The 18,095-nt window shown below is 38.9% G+C and overlaps 1 protein-coding gene across 3 annotated transcripts in view; it reads left to right on the top strand.

Moving 5' to 3' along the window:
* Nucleotides 1-18,095, top strand: part of XPO5 (exportin 5) — a 46,631-nt gene that overhangs the window by 5,647 nt on the left and 22,889 nt on the right. For 2 of the 3 annotated variants that reach the window (XM_023734230.1, XM_023734231.1), the window contains exons 3-13: nucleotides 537-674; nucleotides 803-985; nucleotides 4,633-4,659; nucleotides 5,032-5,217; nucleotides 5,885-5,961; nucleotides 7,587-7,686; nucleotides 8,559-8,642; nucleotides 9,236-9,361; nucleotides 10,318-10,408; nucleotides 11,920-12,048; nucleotides 13,373-13,491. In XM_023734230.1, the coding sequence (XP_023589998.1) occupies nucleotides 537-674; nucleotides 803-985; nucleotides 4,633-4,659; nucleotides 5,032-5,217; nucleotides 5,885-5,961; nucleotides 7,587-7,686; nucleotides 8,559-8,642; nucleotides 9,236-9,361; nucleotides 10,318-10,408; nucleotides 11,920-12,048; nucleotides 13,373-13,491 (1,260 nt within the window). Of the gene's footprint in view, nucleotides 1-57; nucleotides 675-802; nucleotides 986-4,632; nucleotides 4,660-5,031; nucleotides 5,218-5,884; nucleotides 5,962-7,586; nucleotides 7,687-8,558; nucleotides 8,643-9,235; nucleotides 9,362-10,317; nucleotides 10,409-11,919; nucleotides 12,049-13,372; nucleotides 13,492-18,095 lie in introns of those variants that run through there. The other variant, XM_023734229.1, reaches the window with a different exon arrangement.

Genomic DNA, 18,095 nt, shown 5'->3' with positions numbered 1-18,095 from the left:
TTTTTTTGATATGTTGCTGAATTCTATTGGCTAGAATTTTGTTGAGGATTTTTGCATCAGTGTATAAATTCACTAGTCTTGGCATCTTCAAACTTCAGAATAAGAGAGACCTAGTAATAATCTTTCTGTGTCTTCTAATACTAGAATTATTGGTAAAATACTCCATTGCATCTCCAAACCCTCCAATTTTGTCATCGTCTCAGTGTACTCTCATTCCTTATTTCTGTGCTTTTCCACCATGGCCCTCTCAAAAAACGAAACATTCCATGAGGGTTTCATCAGTTTGCAAAGGAGAACTATGGTGTCTTCCTTGCTCTATGACAGCATTTTATTACTGGTGCAACTGTCACTTAAGGTATACGTGGGAAGAACGATTAGTGAGAATGCAGGGCAAGTGACTCAAAGATGATGAACAGGTTTGTTGGCTTGTGTTTAGTTTGAAAGTGGGCTTGCTCATGGGTTTTGTACACTTTTACAGCCCACTGTTCTCTGAATTCAGTCTTGCAGATCTCTTAATATCTCTTGTTCTTTTTCAGGGAACGTTAAACATTTTGGAAGAGGAGAACCATATTAAAGATGTTCTGTCTCGAATAGTAGTGGAAATGATCAAGCGAGAGTGGCCACAGCATTGGCCTGACATGCTAATAGAATTGGATGCTCTTTCCAAACAAGGGGTATGAAGTACAGTTAAATCAGTTCAATGTACTGTTTTTGGATCCTCAGATTTTTTATGCTTTTATTTCCGGGGGAGGGGAGGGTGAAGGGGTCAGCCTTGTTATTTAACTTATTTCTGTTGGTATAGGAAACACAGACAGAATTAGTGATGTTCATCCTTTTGCGACTGGCAGAGGACGTAGTGACTTTTCAGACACTTCCTCCTCAAAGAAGAAGGGATATCCAGCAAACATTAACCCAGAACATGGAAAGGATCTTCAGTTTTCTACTTAACACACTTCAAGAAAATTTAAACAAGTACCGGCAAGTGGTAAGGGACACCCTACCCCAAGAAAGTCCTATTTCCTAACGTGAGTGGTTTTTTCCTTCATTTTTTAAGAAAATAATCCTTCGGCAAGGAGCTAGAGTGCCTGCTTTAGCAAAAGAAAAGGCTGTTTTATAAGTAAAAAAGAAACTGGGAGAGCACAGGAAAAATGAACTAATTTTCTAACATTCAATTCAGTGAGTTTCTTTGCTAGTTAAAATTTCTTTTATAGTAAAAAGAAACTTAAAATAGTATAAAAATAAAGGCTAATTCTTAATATTTGAAAATCTGGGTTTCTGATAGGTCAAGGTAGTATCCTTGTTAAATGTGATAGTCCTGATATCTTTTGCAGTGGACACAGCTGTGCACCAAGTTTATTAATCTTGACTGCAACTATCCATGGTATTTTCTTCTGCAGAAAAGGACAAGCAAAATACTGTCTTACCCAACTATTATCGTTTTAGCAGAAGCCCGTCAGAAGAAGGCAGTTTGAAAGTTAATCTAGCACAGTAGTTCTAAAGCAGGCAGCAGCTTTGCCCCCGAGGGGACATTGGGCAATGTCTGGAGACATTTTTGGTTGTTACAACTGGGGGTTGCTACTGGCATCTAGTGGATGTAGACAGTGATGATGCTAAACATCCTACAATGTACAGGACTGCCCCCTACAACGAAGAATTATTCAACCCAAAATGTCAGTAGTACTGACTTAGCATTCTTGTAAGTACTTATTTCACAAGATAGGATTGATAGAATTGGTTATTTTTTATGCCCATGGCAGCCTCATTAGGTCTATTTTCAAAGAAATGCTAGGTACTAATTGGCGTATCAAATGATGAGGAAAAGATACTGTGAACTGTCAGGTGGGGAGGAGGAAAGGGAGGAACTCAAAGTTAGTACCTCACATATTCCATATACTTGTTTGACGTTTTATATGTTACTTAAACATCAAAACAATGCCGAGAGTCAGAAAGTGTTGTCCTCGTTTTCCAGTTGAGGAAACCAGAGCTCAGCATAATTATTGAAGATCGTCTGTCTAATAAGTGGTTGAGCTGGGATTGAAGCCTTATTGTTTTTATTATGTATACTCTCTACCCAGAATATCTTATAAGAGTCTTAAAAAAGATAAGGTCAAGAAAAAATTTGCATTTAAAAATGTGTATTGAGAATGAGGGGGATACTCTTTCATTTTCCCTGATTTAACCCCTGGGAGAAGGGGAACAGTTGTCACATAGAGGGGACTCACCCCATACCTTCTATTACATGGACATATTTCTTTGGGAAAGGGTCAGAAGTTCAGATGTGTTTTATAGTCTTAAGAAGTAGCAAATAGTGGCAGTGGCTTAATTAATGTATTAATAATAGCCGTATATATTAATACTGTGTGTACATTTTTTAATGTAAGAATCCTTTTGATTGGGAAGTTTAACATTCCACAGGGAAGAAGGTATTTCAGCTCTGCAGGATAGCAACCTCTCTGAGTATCATCTGCATAAGATGAATTGAGAAATTACTCTTAGGAATTTATGAAAATTGGAATGGTATTGGTAGAATACTAAAGGAGTTAGGACCTGTAGAGCTGTAAACATTTTAAAGATGAGAGACCATACATTTTATAAGAAAAGCATTACAACAGTGTAATATTAAAGATAATCTTTTGTTCATGACTATAATATTTAGTGAAGTTCATTCATTTTCAAATACTTCCAGATTATGAATACTTAGATGTCCGAGAAATCTATCCTGGAGTATGCTGCCAGAGCAGGATGATGTCTTTTACACAAATTAGAAACATATCTACTGTGGTCTTCTTCCTTAGCCTTGGTTTCAGTTCTCTCCATCTGCTAACCAGGATACCACTTGTGCCCAGAACCAGAGCACACCAAGAGCTGCTTTGCGTACCATCAGTTTCTCAGTTTTCTCATCGTTCCTTGTCTACTTTAATCTCTTCACCTTCCAGTTGGGGCGTGGGTTGAGTGATTAATAAAGATGGGAGGAATAGGCTCGCTCTCCCTGTCCCATCACTCTGGCCTCTGCACTGGTCCCTGGAGGCACGGAGGGCCAGAATGGTAACAAAATATTAGTTGTAGCAAAGGGTACACGTTGGACTTGACTTGTCACTTGGATCCCTTTCCTTTCGTGGGCAGCATCAGTAGATGCTGTTGGTGGGTTCTTCTCATTTCTGCGCTGTTAACACCTCTACTTGACCACTTAATATATGCTCTTTATAAAAAATATTTTTTGGAAGTTGAGAGAAGGAACCATAAAACAAATCCTTTATGACCGCAATGGTGGTAAGTTTCCAGGTACTTCAGAAGTTGTTATTCCTGTTTATATTATTTCTCCTTTAACTACCCTCAGGAATTACTCTTAATTTTCATTTTAGGAGTTCCTGGGGAAAATATTAATTTTATATGTTTGTAAATTATAAACATTTATGTAACATCATTATGGAAGTTGAAATATAAGGATACAAACCAACTGTAATTATGCAGCGTTTACTGAGTAACCATTATTTTGATGTTTTTAGCATACAATATTTTTTTGGGTGGTTTTTCCCATAGTTGGGTCCACACATACATGCTCATAAATTGTATGCATTTAAGTTTATTCCTTGCTTTTTTCCATTAACATGTCATATTAATATACTTTTGCCAGTTAGGGTTTCTTTGTATTTTAATATGGAAAAATGGTGTAAAATTGGCATGAAAGAAGTATGCTGATACTTGGTCGAGTTCAAGGGATCTTCCAAGAGGCTTGCGTTCTCGTTTCCTAGGGGAGCAATTTGAACAGGTGGCTTGACAGTGACAGTCTGGTTGGCATAACCATCACCTGTAAACCTGGTTGGTGTTAGATTCCCAGAGTCTTCAGAATTGCTGTCTGTATGTCTGTCTTTTTCTTATTCAGTCTCAGAGCTTTCTCTTCTATCATGTCCTGGGGTGGATGGGAAAAAATGGTAATACTTTGTTTTAACTTGGTTGTTTGTTTTTTTTTTTCATTACTGGCAATATTGAGCCTTATTCATTGTTCATCTACTAGTTGTGTTTCTTTGTAAAGTGTGTGCATTGAGACCGTCTTTGTGAATCTTAGTGTTCTTTGATAAATCTGTATATAATCTTTAAATATTAACTTCTTGTCATATTGCAAAATTTAAAATAACCTGTCCTCCAGGGGAATATCAGTTATGTGTTCTTTAAAAAAACAAACCAAACTCATTGCTGATCAGTCGATTCTGATTCATAGTGACCCTGTAGGGCAAAGTAGAACTGCCCCATAGGGTTTTCAAGGGGTGGCTGGTGGATGTGAACTGGTGACCTTTTGGTTAGCAGCCATATCTCTTAACCACTGCTCCAGCAGGGCTGCTATGTGTTCTTGTTGTTGTTAGGTGCCATCAAGTTAGTTCTGACTCATAGTGACCCCATGTACAATAGAACGAAACGCTGCCTGGTCCTCACATTCATTGTTGTGCTTGAGCCTGTTGTTGCAGCCACTGTGTCAACTATGTGTTCTTAGTAAAGTTATATTTTCCAGGACTAAAAGGTGCATCTGTATTTGAGAATTATTATTCAAAGGCCCTGTTTTTTCGGGGGAGGGGAAGGAGTTACTACCTAGTCATTTGCTCATTAAAAACTTTGGATCTTATACTTTTCTTTCAGAAGACAGATACTTCTCAGGAATCAAAGGTAAGAGCTCTGTGTGGAGTTAGAAGGAGACTTCTTTGAGGAATCCGGTACAGGGAAGCATACATCTAGTGTAGGGTAAACTCAGCCATGGTGGAAGGGAGGTAAAATGACAATGTTTAGAATTTCTTGAAAGAGAAAAAAGTGGCCACACATGCCAGTATGATCTTATTGATGGATGTTGAGGATGGCAGTGTTAGAGAAGTGATTTTATTTCGGAAGGAAACCTTCGAGTCCTCTGTTAGTGACTGTTACTCGAGTGCATTTTAAAAATAACCATTTTAGAATTAGAAAATAGAAGGAACTTAGTTACAACTATGGTGTCCTTGCTGTTAGTGAGGACTTAATGGTCAGAAATTACTTCTTTTCACGTAGGCCCAAGCAAACTATCGAGTAGGAGTTGCAGCACTGAATACTCTGGCAGGCTACATTGACTGGGTGTCCATGAGTCATATTACTGCGGAAAACTGTAAACTCCTGGAGATGCTGTGTCTGCTTCTGAATGAACAGGAACTTCAGTTGGGAGCAGCCGAGTGTCTTCTCATTGCGGTCAGCAGAAAAGTAAGTTACCACTTCAAGCTGACTGTTTATCCTTAGAGTTTTTGAGGGGTAGGGGTGTGTGGGTATTCTAAATTGAATATTCTGGCAGAAAGACATTAAGGCATTTGATGGTTTGAGGGTTTTTTGTTTTTTTTTTAAACTTGAGGCCAACTTACTGCCTGCCTCCAACCCTTTTGGACAATAGTTTGCCAGTATTCTGGGGATACGTTAGTAGAGTATACAGAGCTTTGTTGGGCTACTTGGTTCTTGAAACAGCTATGAATCTTGGCACTTCACACTTAGGAAAAGAGAGAAAAGTGATGTTAAAGTTTAAAACTAATGGCATTGTGTCAGAGAATCTTAAATTGTGGCTATGCTGGCTTTATATCTGTTTTGGTTAGTAAGTGGGACTATGGCTTGTTTTCTTGTGGAAATATTATCCTACAGATAATAATTTACTTTGGATACAGTTTACTTTGCTGTCATATTAGCTTTATTACCTAACACACTTAAAAATACAAGTCTTAATCCAGATTTGATTTTAAAGAGTTTGCTTTTTCTAGTGTTCAGTCAGCCCTCAGGTATATGAGAAACTGTGAAGTCTAAATATAGGCATAGAAGATGTCAGTACTTTGAGGCTTTTAATGGTGTAGTTTATATGACTCTGTTTGCCTAAAATTGGGTCTAGGGCAAGTTGGAAGACCGGAAGCCGTTGATGGTCTTATTCGGAGACGTTGCTATGCATTATATACTCTCTGCTGCACAGTGAGTATCTTTACTTTTCTTTGTGTTTTTCTAATCTTTGTCATTTTTATATCTTATGTGGATATACTTGAAGTTCTTACCTAAATGCTGGCAGTTCTTCTGCAATTGACTGTGTTCAAGACAGTCAGGCAGTCTTAACTGTTAAACCTTTTTAAAGACCTTATGGTAGAAATAAGTTGTGGCCATTGACTTAGCACCCACTCACTTTCCACATTTCTTACCAGGCAACTCATCTCATTGATTCTTTTTAATACTTCTGATGATCCCTGGGCCACTTGTCTTAATAACCAGGCGAGAGACTGATCTGCTGGACCAGAGTCTATCCCAAGGCCTGCCTTGTGTGCAGAACTCCGTATGCTCTCGTTGTCAAAGTAATCAGTACCTGAAGTGCTGAGGTTCTTGGAATCAGCCGAAACAAACTTGAGAAATGTGTGCATAAAACCTGTAAACACATTCTATGTCCTTAAATAATGGCTTCCACTTACTTTCTCCCACTTGGTCTAGAAAATATTAAAGCATTTCCCAATGTGTGCTTGTTACCAAAGAGTCAGTTAGAATTGCGTGTTGTGATTAGTTAAAGCTGCTGCAACACTCTTTTTTGATACCTTTCCCTTACTTTTGGTTCCAAGGGCAAATGAAAAGGTGTGAAATGTAACATCTTAGAATTTCTCACTTCCATTTGAATATAGCGTTTATGATGACTTTCTTTCTTGTGGAGACTGCAGCTCTGTTTTTAAGGGGTCCTGGTAATTAAATGAATAGCATATCTTTGGGTAGCCAATGTTATAACTGCCTTCGGGCCGTGTTTCTTAGTTCTGTAGAGAGCATGACATTTACACTAAGGTGCCCCATCTCCATTTGTGCTGCAGGTACCGTACCACACCCATAGTTAAATAGAGCCATGATTCAAACCCAGGTAGTCCGGCTCCAGAGCCTGTACTGTACATAACTCCACACTGCCCTTCAACATCACTAGAGACTAGTACTTGCTTACCCACAGGCCCGTGCTGTTTATGTTAGTATGTACTCTTTTGCTTCCAAAAACAGCTAAAATGGTTGTTATTCACACTAGTCAGTACTAATCTCCGTTAGTGGAAGTAGTTTTACATCATTTCAGGTCAGGTTTTGCCACCAAATAAGTTTCAAGTTTTTTTCTTATTTAGCAGAGCACTATTTGGGTCTAAAATAACAGATAAAAGATTGCAGACCTGAACTAAATGACTTAAATGAGGCACAAGTCATGTTTTTATTACACCCCTTTTTATTTTGTTGGTTACATGTTCCCCTAGTAATCTCTCTTTAAGTCTTCCCTGGGTATCAGCTGGTGTCTTTTTGTGCAGCTGTACGTAAGCATATGCATTGTTTTATACAGCCATGTTCAAAGCTTGCATTCTCATCCCAGAATTCCCAAGGGCTGTATAATGCCCAGAGCTAGAGTGTCTCTTGAGAGATGAGATTGCAATGAACCATATTCCTCATCAATGTTTTTGTGTTTGGTTTGTTTTTTACTTTAAATATCAACTGAAATTTGAATGTTGAGGCATGAACCACATAAAGCACATTTAATGGGAATCCTGTTGATTCTCCTGATAGACGACTAATCACACCATTATCTCATCTTACAGAACCGCTGACGGAGGAGGCTTGGTAGAAAAACACTATGTCTTCTTGAAGAGACTCTGTCAGGTGTTGTGTGCTCTGGGCAATCAGCTATGTGCATTGCTGGTGAGCACTTACTTTCTGGAGAGCTTCAGGGCCGTTGGGAAGAACAATCAGAAAGTCATATTTGTATAAGGAGTGGCAGATGCCATTAATTTTAGCCTGATAGGGCATTACCCTACAGATTCTATCATGATTCTATAGGTTAAATCATCTTAATATAATAGAGTTTGAATGATGTAAATTTTTTCTTTTAACAAATCATTTATTAATATCAACAGAGAGCATCTACGTCCATTATCCCAAAAAGGCAATGTTGGTATTGTGACTTCTCATACTTGTAGAACATTAGTCTGCTGAGTGCCTCACCCTTTTAAGTCCTGTTTAACCATGAAACATTATGGATTTGAATAAAGAACTCTTTTTCTGTTGTTGTTATTGGATCAGAAAAGAAAACTTTAGTCTTATTGACCTGGAAAAATATTTAATCCTCAGTCTTAAAAGTTAAGAGGTAAAGCATTGGAACGAACATTTCAATTTGATATTATGCCTTTTTGTGACAGCTTGAGTGGTTAGAAGGGATGGAGTTTCAGACATATGACAGGAACCAGTGAGTGGTTATTTAATAGACTGGGTCACACAGATGTGGGTAGACCAGCTCTGAAGAACTAATGTGAATTTCTTCTCTCTATAATATCTAAAATGAGTGTTCTTTTTCAATTTACTATTTGACCTCAGAAAGGATTTTAATGATGATGATTGAGGCAGCAAAGTGGCTGTCCTAGTTTTTGGCCCTTGAAATGATGCCTTCCTTTGCCCAAAGAGAAGTATTAAGTCCTTTCAAAACCGAAACCTTTTAGAATGTTTAATTTATGTCTTCCTTGTTTCCCTCCATCCCACATAAACATCATTGATGTAGAAGTGTTTTCCTCCTACAGGGTGTAGATTCTGATGTAGAAACTCCAGCGAACTTTGGAAAATACCTAGAGTCTTTTCTTGCTTTCACAATCCATCCAAGTCAGGTAAGCTTTATGCAGGTAACTTCTCAAAAATTTAGGTGAACCAAAATCAAGCACTATGGCCTGAAATATTAGCAGCTCATATATAAAATGTGTCTCTTAAGGCCATAGGAAATGACTGTTGTGCCATTTCATTAAGAGAATTGTTGGTGTTCTTCCCGAGCCAAACATTGCACTGTCTAGGTTAACAGATTTTCCCCTTAGGTAACACCATTCTGATAATGCTTAGTCACATGTGAGGTATGTCCCAGCTGATTTGGTACTAACAATATTTTAAATACAAAAGTCTCTGATTAATTGTGCTATAAAATTAATTTCATCCCATTTGAAGTTTTTCCTCTAGTAACGTTCTGAGATTCTAATATCTTTTCTTACATAATAAAGTGGTAGGGTTTAGCCCACACTCCTGGAATTGCACCTGACCCACAGCTTGTCTTATTAACATGTAGGCCATAGTGAGCATTACAGTAAGGGCAATCTCAAACTATTAAACTATGGGAAAAAAAGAGTTGATAACTGCTGGGCTAGGTAATTATCTTGGTTATATAGAATCCATATCCTTACTCTGGGTTTTTGTTTTCTTTTTTTTCCTTTAGTTTCTACGCTCTTCAACTCAAATGACTTGGGGAGCCCTCTTTAGACATGAGATTCTATCTCGTGACCCTTTGCTGTTAGCAATAATACCAAAATATCTTCGTGCTTCTATGACTAATTTGCTGAAGGTACGTAATGGGAATCTAAACATGCAGAGTGTAGATCAGTACACATAATTGGCATCACTGACAGCCATTTCTTGATCGCTAAGATCCCTTCCTTGGGCATATTATTCTTTTATTCTTTAGTAAGAAAGCGGTCTATACTGGTTATTATAGTTGCTCTTTCATATTTTGGAGCTAGGTGCTAAGGAAAAGAAGTGATAGGACAAGATCAGTGACCACTCAGTGTGATAATTGCTATACAGGGGTGAAAAGCAGAATGCTTCAGGGGTAGATTGGAGGTGCAGTCAGGAAGATTCCAAGAGGACGTAATATCTAGGAATTTTTTCTGAAAGTCAAGTGAGAATCAGGAAGGCAAGTGAGAAGGAAGTGAGAGTGGAAGCAAAGATTGCTCACTGTCTCAATAGAGAGTAACTTATGAATTCTCTATGAGGCTTGGAAAGGACTCTCAGCAGCTGACAGTTTCTTGTCTTGATTTGTAAAGTCAGAGAATGGAACCCGTTCAAGGGTACCGTTATTTGCGCAAGTAATTCACCTAGCAGAGGACACTGTTCTAATTCTCTGCTCAAGTCTTCAGTACTTTTTAAGTGAAACAGAGAGAGTTCTATATGCTCATTCCCAGATTTCAACTTTTAATGAGACATACAGTTCTCAATTCTCTATTTCTTATTGCATGCCATGTTAGCACTTCGTCTTGAGACACCTGTATACTCATAGATCCTAAGTGGATTCTAGAATTTAATTGTCTTCCTGAAGACCTTGGAAGAAGATAACAACTAAGAAAGTCGGGACTATTGCAATTGGGAACAAATTATGGACTTGCGATAGAGCAGAAAGGGTTATTTATCATAAAATGTCTGATGCAAACTCTTAAATTTAAAAGTGCTTGAGCTCCTGGAGCTTAAGAATTCTTTTAGTAGGTCTGTTTTTGTCCCCTACTCCAGTCATCTTTCTCTTTCCAGATGGGCTTTCCTTCTAAAACAGACAGCCCTAGCTGTGAATACTCTAGATTTGATTTTGATAGTGACGAGGACTTCAATGCTTTCTTCAATTGTAAGTGATACTGGCTTGGAATTTCTTCTGACAGTCTCAGAATAGTATCTCATGTTATGAATCATGTTGCATGACCTTTGCGGTTTTTATTGTTGTTGTTAGGTGCCGTCAAGTCAGTTCCCACTCATAGTGACCCTGTGTACAACAGAATGAAACACTGCCCAGTCCTGTACCATCCTCACAGTCGTTGCTGTGTTTGAGCTCATTGTTGCAGCCACTGTGTCAGTCCATCTCATTGAGGGTCTTCCTCTTTTTCGCTGACCCTCTAGCAAGCATGATGTCCTTCTCCAGGGGTTGGGCCTTCCTGATAACGTGTCCAAAGTACGTGACACGAAGTCTTGCGATCCTCACTTCTTACTAAATAGCCCCAAACTAGACAGCGACCTGCTTAACCTCTAGTTTCACGCACTCACGCACGCACGCACGCACGCACGCACGCACACACGCACACACGCACACACACCCCCTTTGGACATTGATGATTAGGGTAGTAACAGTACTTACGGCACTCTTGAATGTTTTTTCATACTTAGGATTAAATACCACCTTACCTCTCAGTTCTTTTTTCCAAAAAATGAGGAAAAAACCCATTGTATTTAATATTCTAATTCTCTTCTGGGTTTTCTCTAGCCTTATTTCCTTCTTTCCCCCCCAGCTTTATTGAGATGCCATTCCTTACTACATAATTCACTCAGTTAAAGTTGTATAATGCAGTGGTTTTTAGTATGTTTGTGCAGCCATCACCACAGTCAATTTTAAAACATTTTCATCACCCCAGAAAGAAACCCTGTACTCATTAGCAGTCATCCTCCTATACTCTCATCTGCCCTCATCCTTGGTAACCACCAGTCTATTTTCTGTCTCTATTTATTTGCCAGTTCTGGACAGTTCATATGAATGGAATCAGAATACATGGTCTTTTGTGACTGCCTTTTTTTACTTAATGTTTTCAGGATTCATCCACGTTACAGTGTGTATCAGTGCTTTTATTGCCAGTACTGTTTTATGTGTCCGTTTATCAGTTGATGAACATTGAGTTGTTTCCACTTTTGGGCTATGACAAATAATGCTGCTGTGAACATAGAGATACAAGTTTTTGTGTGGACATATGTTTTTTTTTTTTCTTGTGCATTTAACTGGGAGTGGAATTGCTAGGTCATATGGTAACTCCATGTTTAATATTTTGAGGAACTACGAAACCATTTTCCACAGCAGTTGCATCATTTTCCATTCCTCCCAACCTTATTTCATTTTAATTCCAACAGAAATGGGAGACTAATTTTAGTTTGCCACTTACACGATCTAGCTGGGAAGGCAATTTCTAGAGGTGGTTTATTTTTGAAAATTTCTGGATTTTTTTGATTAAGCAGAGATTTATTGAATAGTATGTTCAAAGCACAAGTCTACAAAACCATTTCTTTGAGCGTTTCTCTCTGGGATGAATAAATAAATAAACATTAACTAAGCACCTGTTGTATGCCAGTTACTGATTCCTGTCCTTTCCTTGGCAGCCTCCAGGGCCCAACAAGGAGAGGTGATGAGGTTGGCATGTCGTCTGGATCCCAAGACTAGTTTCCAGATGGCTGGGGAATGGCTAAAGTATCAGCTCTCAACCTCTGTTGATACTGGATCCATGAACTGTAAGTTTTTTGCGTTGCTGAACATTAATAAAGCTTCTTATCAAAACTGCTTTTCTTTTTCTTTTCTAACAGAACCAACCAGTTTTTTTATTGTTGACTTTGTTACTTTTACTCCAGTCACCATCTTCACAAATTTCATATTTAGACCTAACTTTTCAGAGCTTTTCAACCAAGTTCTTGCACAGCACCACTCCCAAACTCAGAAAGAGTCACTTGTTAGTCAAGCATAACAGTCGGAGCAGTACAGTTACTTCCAATATTGGCCACCTTAAATCCTTTGGGAAATGCCACCTTATATAAAGTCAGAATATTCCCCTCTACCCAAATGCATAACTTGTCTGTACTCCAGGTCTCCTGTCTGTTGTCTTATTAATGCAAGGTGTAGGTCACAAGTTGAATAAGGCAGGAAAGTGTGAGTTAGAAAAGTTCCATACTCACGGTCGATTTCCAAGTACATAGTTACTTGACGTTCATAGGATTTAACACTTAATAGTTCTGAGTATTCACAGTTGACTGAAGGTCCCTGACATCTAAGTAACTTGAAAGTTTGCAGAGGCACAATTTTGCACCAGTATGGAGCTAGTGAATGGGAGCACTGTAGGGAAGCAAGAAAAGTAGTTCGTAAATCTTTTTGCCTGTGCTGTTTGAGTGATGTGCTCTGGTGTTATTTGTGAACTTGGAGGGTGAAACAGTTTTCAGCGTAGCCCTTAAAATTGTCGTGATGCTATTGGATGTGAAGCAGCATGTTTATCTTCTATCAGTTCCTTGTTGGAAGGAACTATTGTTTGGTGCTCTCTCAATTTCAGCTTACAGCGAGCCAGTGTGAACTGCCCCATAGGGTTTTCTACGCTGTAATCTTTAAGGAAGCAGATCACCAGGTCTTTCTTCCGCAAAGCCACTGGGTGGGTTCAAACTGCCAACCTTTCAGTTAGCAGCCAAGCACTAACCATTGTTTCACCAGGTTCCTGTAGATAGACTATAAAGGGGGAGGAGGAGAGAGATTAATATCTATCAAGTGCCTGTAATGGGCCAGGCACTGTTTTTGATGCTTACATGCATATTCAATATTCATAACGATTTTATAGACAAGGCTCACAGAGATGAATTCACACAGCTCATTGTTAGAGGTGGAGGCTGGATAGGAACCCCTCTGTCCTCAGCACACATGTTATTTTCTTTTCCCAGGATGTAAGAGGTTAGATTACCCTTTTCCTTCAGCTGTGGAATTATCAAGTGGTCCCTACAGCCCTGTTGTCTCTCTTTTTCTTCTGTGGTCCTGTAATGCTGGGGTGTGTATGTGTGTTAAAACCTTGTTCTTCTACAGCTGGAACTGGAGAAGGCAGCCTCTGCTCTATCTTCTCACCTTCATTTGTGCAGTGGGAAGCCATGACTTTTTTTTTGGAATGCGTGATCAACCAGATGTTTCGAACACTAGAAAAAGAAGTAAGTAACTGTTTCTCCTGCTGACTGCATAATTATTGTGATCTTCTTTTTTTTTAAACTGGCAGAGGGATAGGAAAATCTTTTAATGCAAGTCTTAACAGAAAAGGAAACGGAGATTCAGAGAGGTTAAATAACATACCCAAATTCAAATAACTAATAAATGGCGGAGCTGGAATACAAACTCATGTCTAACTTTAAACCCTACAAAGTCTAGTATCTATTTTAAAGATAGTAAGATGAACCTGGTAGTACATAGGAGCCACAGTTAGGATAACTGTTGCAGGGAAGGCAGTGCTGGAAACCTTAAATTGGATAATATTAAGAGAGATTTATGGCAGGTGAACCAGAATATTCATGTTGGCTAATCAGTGTCCCTCTCCCCCTCAATAATGCTAAATACATGGGTCTTGTTTTTCTGTGTTTCATGTAGCCTGTCACCTTTCTCTTATTAGATTGCCTCAGATGCAGCTACAATTATTTGGATAACAGTGCATACCATATTAGCTGTGTTAATTAGTTTAAAATAATTGGATCACAGCTAATTGTGGGATGATTATATTTTGGTGTATTTTAGGTGAGTTGTAGAAACAATCTCTAAGTATTTTGAAGATATGTAAGATATAGTGCATTTTTTCATGAGTAGCATACTTACAGATTAGGTATTTGAGTAGTTACCTAAACACTAGAACCCAATGGAAAAATAGACAAAGGATGTGATCAGATAACTTATAAAGGAGAAACTAAAGTAGCTAATAAACACGGGAAAAATTCAACTTCATTAGTAAAGAAATGCAAAGTTAAAGAAGCTCATTTTTTTACTTACTAAATAAAGGTTTTAGGGAATGATATTCGTTGTTGCTGAGGATGTGGTAAGGAGGACACATTGATGGATAGAGAATTGATTGATACAGCCTATAGAGAAGAAAAGCAACTTAGAAATATTCATACCTTTTGACTCAATAAGTCCAGCCATCTCAAATGATTATGACTCTTAGTCAAATGAAATAATTAAAAATAGAGGGTTTTTTTTTGTTGTTGAAGATGTATATTAGCATTATTTTCAATCGTGAAAAACAGGAAACATTCTAAATTTCTGGTAGTAGGGAATGCTACATTCCTAGTATGGAACATAGCAACATTGTTTTATGAGAATTTTTTTTTTCTCATTGTGCTGTAAGTGAAAGTTTACAGCTCAAGTTAGTTTCTCATACAAAAATTTATATACACATTGTTATGTGACCCTGGTTGCTCTCTCTAATGTGACAGCACACTCCTCCTTTCCACCCCGGATTTCCCGTGTCCATTCAACCAGCTCCTATCCCTTTCTGCCTTCTCATCTCACCTTTGCACAGGAGCTGTCCATTTAGTCTCATGTATCTACTTCAACTAAGAAGCACATTCTTCACGAGTATCGTTTTATGTCTTATAGTCCAGTCTAATCTTTATCTGAAGAGTTGGCTCTGGAAATGGTTTTAGTTCTGGGTTAAGAGAGAGTTGGGGTCCATGTCTTCCGGGGTCCCTCCAGTCTCAGACCATTAAGTCTTGTCTTTTTACTGGAATTTGAGTTCTGCACCCCACTTTTCTCCTGTTCTGTCAAGGACTCTCTCTTTTGTTACCTATCAGGGCAGTTATTGGTGGTAGCCGGGCACATCATCTAGTTCTTCTGGTCTCGGGCTGATGGAGTGTCTGGTTTATGTGGCCCTTTCTATCTCTTGGGCTAATATTTTCCTTGTATCTTTGGTGTTCTTCCTTCTCCTTTGCTCTAGGTGGGTTGGGATCAATTGATGCACCTTAGTTGGCTGCTTGCTGGCTTTTAAGACCCCAGACGCCACTCACCAAAGTGGGGTGCAGAACATTTTTTAATAAACTGTGTTATGCAAATTGATCTAGATGTCCCTGAAACCATGGTATCCAGACCCCCACCCTTGCTACTCTGTCCCTCAAAGTGTTTGGTTGTGTTCAGGAAACTTCTTAGCTTTTAGTTTAGTCCCGTTGTGCTGACTTCCCCTGTATTGTGTTTTGTCCTTCCTTCTCCTAAGATAATTCTTGTCTACTATCTAGTTAGTGACTACCTCTCTCCGTCCCTCCCCACCCTCATAACCATCAAAGAATGTTTTCTTCTGTGCTTAAACCTTTTCTTCAGTTCTTATGATAGTAGTCTCATACAATATTTGTCCTTTTGCGACTGACTAATTTGACTTAGCATAATGCCTTCCAGATTCATCCATGTTATGAGATGTTTCACGGATTCATCATTGTTCTTTATCGTTGTGTGGTATTCTATTGTGTGAATATACCATAATTTGTTTATCCATTTATCCAATTGATTGGATCATCCTAGGTTGTTTCCATCTTTTTGCTATTGTGAACAGTGCTGCATTGAACATGGGTGTGCATGTATCTATTCATGTGACGGCTCTTAATTTCTCTAGGATATATTCCAAGGAGTGGGATTGCTGGATTGTATGGTACTTCTATTTCTAGCTTTTTAAGGAAGCGCCAAATTGATTGCCAAAGTGGTTGTACCATTTTACATTACCATCAACAGTGTTCCAGTCTTTCCACAACCTCTCCAACATTTATTATTTTATGTTTTTTGGATTAATACTAGCCTTGTTGGGGTGAGATGGTATCTCACTGTAGTTTTAATTTGCATTTCTCTAATGGCTAATGATCATGAGCATTTCCTCATGTATCTGTTAGCCACCTCAGTGTCTTCTTTGGTGAAGTGCCTATTCATATCCTTTGCCCATTTTTTAATTGGGTTATTTTTCTTTTTGTTGTTGAGGTTTTGCAGTATCTTGTAGATTTTAGAGGTTAGACCCTGATCAGATGTGTTGTAGCCAAAAATTTTTTCCCAGTCCATAGGTTGTCTGTTTACTCTCTCTTTTTTTTAATTGTTATAGTTTAGATGAAGTTTACATTTCAAGCTAGTATTGCATACAAAAATTTATACATACATTGTTGTGTGATCCCAGTTGCTCTCCCCATACTGTGACAGCACACTCCTCCTTTCCACCCCTGATTCCCCATGTCCATTCAGCCAGCTCCTAACCCTCTCCGCCTTCCCATCTCACCTGCAGACAGAAGCTGCCCGTTTAGTCTCTTGCATCTACTTGAGCCAAGAGGCACACTCCTCATGAGTATCACTCTATGTCCCACAGTCCAGTCCAATCCCTGTCTGAAGAGTTGGCCTTGGAAATTGTTTTAGTTCTGGGCTGATAGAGAATCCGGGGGCCGTGCTTTCTGGGGTTCCTCCAGTCTCAGTCAGACCATTAAGTCTGTTCTTCGTACTAGAATTTGAGTTCTGCAAGCCACCTTTCTCCTCCTCCATCAGGGACTCTTCATTGTGTTCTCTGTCAGGGTGATCATTGGTGGTGGCTGGGCACCATCTATTTCTTCTGGTCTCAGGCTGATGAAGTCTCTGGTTTATGTGGCCCTTTCTGTCTTTTGGGCTAATACTTTCCTCGTATCTTTGGTGTTCTTCATTCTCCTTTACTCCAGGTGGTTAGGACCAATTGATGCATCTCAGATGGCCGCTTGCAAGCTTTTAAGACTCCACATGCCACTCACTGAAGTAGGATGCAGAACATTTTCTTAATAAGCTTTGTTACACTCGTTGACCTAGATGTCCCCTGAAAGCATGGTCCTCAGACCCCTACCCCTGCTACTCTGTCCCCCAGAGTGTTTGATTGTATTCAGGAAAGTTCTTAGCTTTGGTTTAGTCTCTTGTGCTGACCTCCGCTTAGTATGTGCTGTCCTTCCCTTCACCTAAGATAATACTTGTCTACTATCTAGTTAGTGAATAACCCTCACCCTCCCTCCCCACCCTCGTAACCATCAAAGAATGTTATCTTCTGTGTTTAAACCTTTTCTTGGGTTCTTATATTAGTGGTCTTATACAATATTTGTCCTTCTGTGACTGACTAAATTCACTCAGCATAATGCCCTCCAGATTCCTCCATGTTATGTTTCACGGCTTCATCGTTGTTCTCTATCATTGCATAGTATTCCATTGTGTGGATATACCATAATTTGTTTATCCATTCATCCGTTGATGGGCACCTAGGTTGTTTCCATCTTTTTGCTGTCATGAACAGTGCTGCGATGAACATGGGTGTTCCTGTATCTATTCGTGTGATGGCTTTTATTTCTCTAGGATATGTTCCAAGGATCGGGATAGCTGGATCGTATGGTACATCTATTTCTAGCTTTTTAAGAAGCGCCAATTCGATTGCCAAAGTAGTTGTACCATTTTACATTCCCACCAACGTGTATAAGTGCTCCAGTCTCTTCACAAACTCTCCAGCATTTATTATTTTGTGGTTTTTGGATTAATGCTAGCCTTGTTGGGGTGAGATGATATCTCATTGTAGTTTTGATCTACATTTCTCTAATGGCTAATGATCGTGAGCCTTTCTTCATGTGTCTGTTAGCTGCCTGAATATCTTCTTTGGCCAAGTGCCTGTTCATATCCTTTGCCCATTTTTTAACTGGGTTATTTGTCTTTTTATTGTTGAGGTTTTACAGTATCTTGTAGATTTTAGAGGTTAGACGCTGATCAGATTTGTCGTAGCCAAAATTTTTTTCCCAGTTTGTAGGTT

The sequence above is a fragment of the Trichechus manatus genome, unplaced genomic scaffold (assembly GCF_000243295.1).
Source record: "Trichechus manatus latirostris isolate Lorelei unplaced genomic scaffold, TriManLat1.0 scaffold00065, whole genome shotgun sequence".
Classification (NCBI taxonomy): domain Eukaryota; kingdom Metazoa; phylum Chordata; class Mammalia; order Sirenia; family Trichechidae; genus Trichechus; species Trichechus manatus.
This window is presented reverse-complemented; position numbering and strand designations above follow the sequence as displayed.